We start from the raw sequence: 10,000 nt of genomic DNA on the forward strand, positions 1-10,000 counted from the left end.
CCGAGCATTTCAAACCAGCTGATTTGTCATCTGTGAAACAAGTAAGGAAAAGCCAAATAAAACTCTTAGTCTAGGGACCTCAGCAAGAACTCCGCTTATGTGTACGAAAGATTTGAAAGGTAGAAGTGGTCCTTGCACTTAGTGCGATTTTCGTAATTCTGTGGAATCTCATCTTCAAGCGCCAACGGCCAAACTGCGTTTTGGCTTCCATCAATCAAACCAAATCAATTGATGCGTGGCACAACCTACCAATCAGCATCCTCGGTTGCCACGGTACATTCGCACTTCGAGGTGGGAAAGCGATTGAATATGTTCGAATCTTTTTACTGAAAAACCTCTAAAAAGGTTATCATAATGGTATTCGAGCGGTGAACAAAATATCCAATCGCTTTCCAGCGACGGAGTCGATCTTCCCGGCTATGTTCGGAAATTTGACTGATGGAAGCCAAAACACAGTTTGGCGCTCAGCGCTTGAAGGTGAGATTCCGCAGAATTATGAAAATCGCAGTAACTGGACAATTTAAGCAATTGTCTCTTACACACTCCACCAAATGAGCTATGAAACCACACAATTGGGAGCAGGTCAATTTGTTGGGTTCATTTGTTGCTGTGAAAGAAAGACTTTGGCTACTCTTGGCTTAGAGCAAGGAAGAAGAATAACATTGACTTACTTTTTCTTTGTCTCATGGCGTTGTGCATATTTAAGGTGATTTGAGTTCCTTGCATCTGTTTTTACCTCGAAAATGGTAATGTAAAACTTATTTATTGCAGTCAACGGTTGTACTTAAGGCAAACTGTAATAAATGTAATTGATGGCCGTGCCACTATTTTAAGATTGCAAAACTGCACTTATCCTTCTTGTGTCTATTTTGCCGACCTATGCTTGCCTTGGGCCCACTTCAGATATCAAACGTTTCAAAAGCCGAACCTAATTCGAATCTTGTTCGGCCTGAAGGGAGAAATTCCCTCATGCCGATTCAGATGTCGAATGTTCGTAGCCGAACTCAATTCATTAAGTTCTGAAGTTGAGCACAGCTAATGAACTGAATCAGGACGCAGCTGTTAGAACAGTTCTTGGATTCGGTCCATTAAAAAAATGATCCTAACCTTAAGCACTGTAGAGCTGCGTTCAATATCAATTCCAGTGGAATTACGAGTGTAAAGAGATGCGAGGTATCGGAATAAAAAGTTCGGCGTGTCTGTTAATTCTGCTGGCAAGGAGGGAAAGCCAACCCCACTATTCCTTGTCTCAGCTGTGTCACCAACATTTATTTATTTACTTTGCACCAAATACTTAAATTTCGGATATAGGAGAAGTGCTCTTAAGCCGAAAATGCGACAAGTTTCATCAGGCCTTCCACCGTGTAACATTATTGGGCGAAACTTGAACTGGTCTCGAAATTTTGTTACCAAGGGTACTTACCATTTAGCCAAAAAATCCGGAAATTTCGGTTTGAGGTCAAATGGAAAGGCAATTTTCCGGAAAATCTTTTCGGAAATTGTGGACAACCTCCAGAGGTAGTCCTCTTTTTCCGCTTGGAACGGAATTCGCGAAATGCTCTTACCATTTGCGAGAATCCTTCCGTTTCCAGGCCCTTTCTCCCAAGATCGAGTGAAATATGCGGGATGGAATGCTGTGTAGTAAATGGTAAGCGCCATTCTCATTCGGTTGGTCATTCAATTCGGAAATTCGCTTACCTTTATGCAACGATCATTCCATCCGGATTATTTGGCTACATGGTAAGCACCCCTGCAGATTACCGCAAATCAAGGGGAGGGAGGCGCGGTGGCCTCATGGTTAGAGTGCTCGACTCCGGATCGAGTGGTCCGGGTTCGGGTCCTGGCCGGGGACATTGTATTGTGTTCTTGGGCAAGACACTTTACTCTCACGGTGCCTCTCTCCACCCAGGTGTATAAATGGGTACCGGCGAAGTTAATGCTGGAGGTAACCCTGCCATGCACTAGCATCCCATCCAGGGGGAAGTATAAATACTCCTAGTCGCTTCATGCAACAGAAACCGGAGATAAGCGCCGGCCTGATGGCCATTCTGGCTCGTTTAATCATAATAATAATAATAATAATAGGCAGTGCCAATCACCCTTTACTTGCAGTCTTGAGGACTGAATTACGAAGGGCGCAGCTCACGATATCGGGCTGAAAGCATACAAGGGCGCCTCTGGCTGCCGCTATACAGTCCATGTTGATGTCGGAGCACAGCACCACAGCTAGATGTTAATTGGCTGTGAGTCGATTTTGATGAGGGAGGAAAACCGGAGTACCCGGAGAAAAACCCTCGCGAGTCTGGTTGAGATCGACTGAAACTCAGCCCACATGCTGGCCGAGGCCAGAGTTGAACCCTGGCTCGCAGTGGTGGGAGGCTCGATAGATAACCACAAAGCCACCCTGACTCCCTAAGCAGTGACTTTACTTTTTTTTTTTAAGGCGATTATAGTCCCATGGCCTTGGTGCATAAGTTGCTGTTTCTGATTGCCTTAGTGAAGTAGTATTACACGATGAAACTCTTGTTTTTATCACCACTTTAATCGTTGCAACCGCTGCAGAAGTAGCCAGCGGTTCTACTGAAACTTGTCTCGCAACGGATCGGAAGTTCAACTAAGTTTCATGAAACCGACCATGTTACAATGTACATCGCTTGCTTGCAGAAACTTGTTTCGCAGTGCCGTTTCACAAAAGTTTCAGGCCGGTAAACGTTTCAACGTGTAACAGAGGCTTCACTTAACTCTTATGCACCACGACGTGACAAGCTTCAAGAACTTTTGCGTGGGAGGCGACCAGTGGAGATTGGCAACGAAGAGAAAGGGCAGCATTGCTTTGTGATGCTAATAATATCCTCTGTAGGATGCAACTTTTCTGTGCAATATCTGTGCAAAGTCTGAAAAAATAATCATGAATTCGAATGTGGGTTAAATTTCAGGAATTTTTCTCCTTTGCAGGTGTCGCAAATGTTTGAAGGCAGGGAGTTTTATATTGTCAATGGTCCTTCAACTCATACCAAAGCCATTCTGGAGAAGAAAGTTGCAGAGGTATTAGAAAATCTGCTTATTTGCCTTGGCCAATGTTGATTTGTTATATATAGAAACAAAAAATTATTTTATTAAGTAGTTTGGTACGATATTGACAGCAATACTGCTTATGTGGACCAGGTGTAATTTTACACTTGCACTGTCCGAACAGTGCCGTGTGGGTTCTTTCACGTCTCACATAATTATTTGTGAAGACGTGTTGTGAGACGGGTCCTGCGGTTTATAGTCCTTACCCGAAAAGACTGGCAAGTCTTACCATTTTCAGATGGAATTACAAAGGCAGCACTTTCTCCACTGTTATTTAAAGACCCTGAGTGTTGGTCCGGCCGAGGTTCGAACCTTGTTCTGTTGGAGCGGAGATGTTTTTTTGACCCTGAAAACCTGTGGGGACTAATCTTTGTTAGTTTGTTTATTTATTTATTTTCGTCCATATACTTCAGTAAATAATTATCGCTTCCCTTGACTGGTGTTTCAAACGTTTGCGGTCGAGTCGTAGTTCTTAAAGCTAATTTTCTAGGGCGGCGACGTAGTTGTCTTTTCGCAGTGTGGAGAAAACGAAAGTAGGCGTGAATCTTTGTCCGTTTAGACTTGTTTGTTTTGCCATTTCGTTTAACAGAACGGAGGTACATTCACTCAAAACCCATCGCCAGATACATACTGCGTTATTGCCGGAAGAATAAACGTGAGAGTGAAGAACATAATAAGGTGATGTACTGCCTGCCGTTGTTGCTCTTACTTTGTATGATTCACAATTCCATTCACGATAGGAAATCAAATTAAACATTAATTGTCAATAGACTACTTTGACGATGCGGCGGCCATTTTGAATCATATTGTTCAGATAGCTATTATTGGATGCCCAAGGGGCAGATACATCTGAATTTGACCCCAGAGCATCCCATAATATCTTTTGAAAAAAATAGAAATCAAAATGGCTGCTGAATCGTCAAAGTAGTCTATTGGGGAGCAAGCTTGGCGAGGTAGTCACCACTTGCCTTTCTCTTCTCTGCTCCTAGAGTCTTTGCCCGGGGTACCCTTGTTATCAATAAAAACCAACGTGTGGTTTACTTTGATTTGCTTTGATCTGCTTTAAGGTCTTCCCAGCTCTTGTGCTTGGCAATATATCCTTTAGACAAAAAACATCGGTACATGTTGCTGCGACAAAATGAATGAAACCAGCGTTGTCGCAGTGTCTACACTTCTGTGATACGTCGCTCCGACAAAATATAAATTAACCAATGAGAGAGTGTCAATTCCCTTCCCACGCTCCCTTGGTAACCTGCTGATGATCCGCCATATTGACTTGAAAAAACTTGATCACATCCCTCCTCCCCCCCCCCCCCCGAATATTTGCTTACAGTAAGCCTGCCATCTTGATAACAGATTCAATCTGCATTGTGCAATAAAATTCTGAAATCATGATTGTTCTGTTTCTCAGTCAGAAACAATATGATGTTGTACAAGCGTCGTGGCTAATAAAGTGCTTGGTAAGGTGACACGTCTTTGCATTTTGGGGATTTAAAAAAAAACAAAACCTGCAGTCCGTTTAAAGGTTAACTTCAAACGAAAAAAGCTAATATTCGGAATCAAATTTCTTTTTATTGTTTATCTTGATTCAAAAACTGCCTGTAACTGAAAAAAAATGAATGTTAGAATAACTTTTAAATTTCACGGGTGCCGCCATGTTAAATATTTGTGACGTGTTATGGCTGCGTTATTGTTCTGACACAAACGAGCTTTTGTTTTGTGACACAAGGCCATTTTACGGTTATTTGCTCAGTGACCGACCCTGTGAATAGCTGCGAGGCTGCCGGTGACCTGGTATTGCTACAGACCTCACGGTCACTACTTGAGACACTTCGTGACACGTTACGTGGCAATACCTGACAACCTCAGTGTGAACCCGCTTTAGCCAGAGAATAACTTCTGGGTTAGGCACTGATCTATAGTGATTAGGGTTGTGCTGACTCGAAATGGCAATTTATATACGCAAAATGAAGTGATCCATTCTAGTCACGACCCAGACCTAACTACCTTAATACATGTAAATTGTGTTGTTGTAATTCTATTTAGTCTACATTAACATTAGGAAAGCACAAAGGTTTGTATCAAAACAGGATCACCGGCAGCCTCGCTTCCATTCTTAGGCCAGGTAACAACTTTAAAATGGTCTATGGGGCATTTGTAACACATTCAAGATGGCGGCGACCAGGAAATTTGAAAACAAAAATCAGCGATGTTAAAATTCGGATTTTGGAAAATTGTCCAGCCTACCAGTCTCTGTTGTTTGTAAGTTAAATTATGTATTTTCGACAGACTCGAAGCGATGAGGGTAATTGGTAAAACTGCACAAAATGAACTGCACTGCCCTGGCACAGCCCTTTTAACCCTGTCATTCCCACGATCAAAACGTTCATTCTCCTAACTAGTACCATGGAGTTCTTTGTCGGGTAATCATGAGAATTTGGTGTTTAATCAAGATCACACCTCTTAAGCTGATAATATTCTTGATTCTCAATACTTGTCCAAACCGACATTTCATTGAAATTGTGAGGAGAATTTACATACTAATCACTCCTGGGAGTCAAAGTGTTAAGGCTGGTTTTCACTAGCGACGCACGCATAAGCACAAGAAACTTTGACTGCAGGCGCATGACTTGTTGATGAGTGTCTTGTTTTAAGACCAAGAAGAAGCTAAGGAAAGTTTCAAAGTTTAGAGTTGATCTATATTCTTTTGGGCACTGATATAAAAATGGTTTCTCTTCAGTGTGGTGGACAATAAGTTCCCAGAAATGTCGGTTTTAGGGGTAAAAACGAATGATTTTAATTTTTTGCATTATTTAAATCAGGAAAATGGACAAGTGGATCCATGGCAACCAAGTGACATGTTGCATTGCTCGCCTGGCACCGCTGACAAGTTCGCAGAGGAATATGATCGCTTTGGTGATAGCTACACTCAGGATGCCACCGTGGAATCTCTCAAAGAAGTTTTTAACAATGTCCAAAATCAGGTAGCGACGCCTCACAGTTTTTTACTTTGCTTTTACTGAGAAGGGATGGTGCAGTGTAGAGTTCACTCGTCTCCCACCAATGTGGCCCGGATTCGATTCCCAGACTTGACGTCATGTGTGGATTGAGTTTGTTGGTACTTTACCCTGCTCCAACAGGTTTTTCTCCGGTTACTCCGGTTTTCCCCTCTTCTTCTCTTATCAACCTACGATCTGTCCCCAAGTGTCTCCAAGCGAGTTTAAGTGCGAAGCTTTTGTGATGGTAATTAGCTCTACTTTACATATAAATGAAAACCACTTTTCATAAGAAAAACTTCGCATTTAGACTCGCTTTGAAGAGGAGGTAGATATGAACTCGGAAATGTCCAATTAGTTCCCTAGCGCTAAATGCACGTCACACTTAGGTTACTGCCAACCTTTTGGGGTGTCTTTCGGAAGATCGCTCTTGTTCGCGTTGTTAAAAAAAGACCTAAGGAAACTATATACCAATGGAAAGCTAACAAAATGTAGTATTTAAAAATGCCTTTAACTTCCACGTTTTTTTTATTTCAGAAAGCGAGCGCAAGCGCTCAAACACAAAACAGACCTTGTCTGCTCCGGTGAATTAATAATCCTTGCGTTAACACGGACATGCAAACAATTTTTTTTTTAATCTTCTTTTCAAGAATGCTTCAGTTCCTCTGTCAAGAGACGACCTCCTGGATGTAATGGAGCACTATTTTCCAGATAATTCACCTATGAGCCTCTTTAAACATTGTAGGTAAGACAAATACATTCCAGTTTAAATAATTAACAAGAACGAAATTGAATCTTATTTTGTTCACTGACGCGAAACCTAATTTTCTATGGTTGTTGCAATCACGTTCTTTCTAGTGCTGTAAAGGCCCGTTTAAACCGTTTCGACTTTAGACCAACTTTCGTTCAACAAAGTTGTGCGGAGGCCGTTCAAACGGTTCCAACATTGCGCCAACATTGCGCCAACATTGCGCGAACAAAAGAACCAACACTTTCGCGAAATTTGATTGCGAGGAACTTACAACTAGAAACCAGTCTCTCTCGTCCAGATAAACTACGCCATGTTGACTTTTGCGACCTGATCTGAGCATGCGCGTTTTCTACAATTGCTGATCAGAGTGTTCAACCGGCTTCAACACCATTCAACATTTTCGAGAACAAAGGAAAAGTTGAATCGATGTCGAATGAAAGTTTAAACCGAGTTAAACTTGATTAAACATGCTTTCAACAAGCTTTCAACAAAGTTGGACGACCTGTTCAAACGCACCGGACATTTGGTTCAACAAAGTGTTGAATAATGTTGAAGCAAATGTTGAAACCCTTTAAACGGGCCTTAAGGCTTTTTCTCACTGTTTGATTAGAGCAGTTTTTAAAGTAAAGTACTGCTATATCAACTTGGATTTACAACGCGGACTCTGTTGAAACTGGCCGGTATACAGAAATTGCTATGGAGACATCTATTCTTGGTTTTCAATCACGTGATCAACAGCCATATTTTCAAGAAAACGTTTGCACAATAGTAGAGTTCAGTTCCCGGTGGATTGGATCGGGTCACCAACATGGCCGCCGTTTCTTTGTTGGGGGACACCAACGTAGCAGTCGTGACGTCATGTGAAAACCGAGAATGATTATCGTAGTTGAAAAAGCAACTTAAGCCTCGAACCCCTTCAAACCTGAACAACAGGCTTGAACCCATAATCGTGTGATTGCTCCTGTTCTACCATACATGAGTTGAAGATCGTAGTTAAACAGTAAGCAGTTGCGGCGAAGCAAGCCGAAAAAAAATCAAGGCCTGACCGTGGCTCAAACAAAATGACTGTGTGATTGGGCTGCACTGCTCAACGACCTGAGCTATCATGCACGCGTACGTTCTAAGGGCTTCCTCACGCGTTCCTCCCCCATGAACGTCTGCTGAAACGGAAAGCCAGTTCCGCTCAACGGCTGTTAGCCCACTGTTTAAAGAAACCAATCAGCATTGCCTAATTGTGTTGTGCGTAACCAGTCTCATGCTGCGAACGAATGCCGTACAAAACATGGGTAAAACCAAAACTGGAAAACGGCCTCTGACTGGTCCGTAATCCACGAAGGGAAGTGATTTTCGTTTCAGCAGATGTTAGTAGCGGAGGGACGCGTGACGAAACCCCTTAGAACGTCTGCGTGGGAGGCTAACTGTGAGCTGGTCAATTGTGAGGTCCAACCTCGTTCCCAGGGCTTTTCTCTGCCGAGGAGGGGCCCCCTTCTCGGTGGAGAAAAGCCCTGGGAACGAGGTTGTCGTGAGTTCGAGTTGTATCCCGCAAGAAAAGTAGCGTAGAGCTTTTTCAGTGTTGCCAATAATGCAAGTATCATGACCAGCAAAAGCAGTCACATGATTATGTTTGACGTCACTAAAATTCATATCCACTAAAGGGATTATGGGTAAGAAGGGTGTTTAAATAAGAACAACATTGAAGAAGAAGAAGTCATGATTTTTTTTCATTTTTAGGGTTTACGTCGATCTATACACTGGTATTGGGGACAGCTCAACGGTATGAGACGGTCATTGATGAATGCGGTAGTGAATTTGTACCTATTTTCAAGGTGGTTTGTGGAGTGGGACACTAAAGTAATTCCTTTCAGTGATCGCAATAAGTTAAACAAGGCGATGAGTTGATCAGAGTTCGGAGAATCTCCTCACATCGCGCCTTCTTTAGAGGTGAATTCGAACCTTAATTTCAAGAGCAATAGAGCGGTTTTTCAAATGAGTGTCGTAAAACCAAAACCAAAGTAGCCCCCCTATCAAGCGAAAAAAAGTAAAAATTCTGTCATTTTACGGTTGATCCACGTTTATTTTTTTGATATCTCGTCGAGAATGCTGAAAGTAGCATTTCCGAGCCCCCCAGAACCCTCTACAAGTTAGCGTCTCCAGTGCTTGCTTGTTAGCCCCCCCCCCCCCCCCCAATACAAAATACGCTCCGTCGTCCCTGATAGATGCAACTAACGGTGTAATGCGTCCGTGAGAATGGGTGAAAGGACATCTGAAAGAGCATCTGACTGGTCTTACGGAAGTCATAGGTTCCAATCCTGCCTAGGACTCTGATTTTTGCAGTTGTCCTTTCGCCGGTTGCCAAGCAACTAGCTTATCAAGCTCCCAGTGCAGAACAAAGGAAAGGAAAGGAAAGGAAAGGAAAGGAACTTGAAGTATCTAGTCTTGTCATTCTAGTGCTAGAGCAGTAATTGGGGACACTTTAAACTGAAATTAACAATGAACGCAAATCAAGTTAAATGTTGGTTTTTGAGGAGAGGGGAAACCGGAGTACCTGGAGAAAACCTCTCGGTGCAGAGTAGAGAACCAGCAAACTCAACCCACATATGACGCCGGATCTGGGAATCGAACCCGGGCCACATTGGTGGGAGGCTAGTGCTTTCACCACTGCGCCATCCCAGCATCCCGGAAAAAAAGGACTTGATGGAGGGCGATTTGTTCTCACCTAGACGATCGAAGGCTAACAAAAGCCAAACATTTATCGCCTGTATTCTCTGCACAAGTGATTATTAGTGCTTACCATTGAGTTGGGAGTACTAAGCAAACATTCAGTATTCAAATCTAAACACTGATTCCATACCAGTTAGATTTCCATTGTTATATTGGGAACACCTCTGTTTGCAGAAAATAAAACTTCCACAAGTTTGTTGAACTTATAGTTTGGAAGAATTTTACTATTCCGTCGATTGCCGTAACCATAAATCATAAGTTAGTACATACTGGGGGGAGGTGTTGTCATACTTACTTTACTTCTCATATATCTTCTCGAGGTTTAGGGTAAGACGGCGCTTAAAGAGGTTTTTAAAAATCCGTGTCTTATTTCGTGGATTTTCTCTTTCGTGTTTTCTGTTGTAGCGCATTCCCAACAGCAACCTGGAACTTGTTGGCTTGCAAGTTCGCTTGTATGGAG

At 42.6% G+C, this 10,000-nt stretch overlaps 1 protein-coding gene across 1 annotated transcript in view; it reads left to right on the forward strand.

The window, feature by feature from the left end:
- LOC138031318 (DNA ligase 4-like) overlaps positions 1-10,000 on the forward strand; it is a 50,495-nt gene that overhangs the window by 35,721 nt on the left and 4,774 nt on the right. The window contains exons 22-29 of the mRNA XM_068879026.1: positions 1-41; positions 2,956-3,045; positions 3,662-3,750; positions 4,484-4,532; positions 5,895-6,056; positions 6,719-6,813; positions 8,551-8,593; positions 9,946-10,000. The exon at positions 1-41 is cut by the window's left edge and continues 109 nt beyond it; the exon at positions 9,946-10,000 is cut by the window's right edge and continues 55 nt beyond it. Coding sequence (XP_068735127.1) covers positions 1-41; positions 2,956-3,045; positions 3,662-3,750; positions 4,484-4,532; positions 5,895-6,056; positions 6,719-6,813; positions 8,551-8,593; positions 9,946-10,000 — 624 coding nt within the window. The remainder of the gene's footprint in view (positions 42-2,955; positions 3,046-3,661; positions 3,751-4,483; positions 4,533-5,894; positions 6,057-6,718; positions 6,814-8,550; positions 8,594-9,945) is intronic.

The sequence above is a fragment of the Montipora capricornis genome, chromosome 14 (genome assembly GCF_036669925.1).
Source record: "Montipora capricornis isolate CH-2021 chromosome 14, ASM3666992v2, whole genome shotgun sequence".
In the NCBI taxonomy this organism is placed as follows: domain Eukaryota; kingdom Metazoa; phylum Cnidaria; class Anthozoa; order Scleractinia; family Acroporidae; genus Montipora; species Montipora capricornis.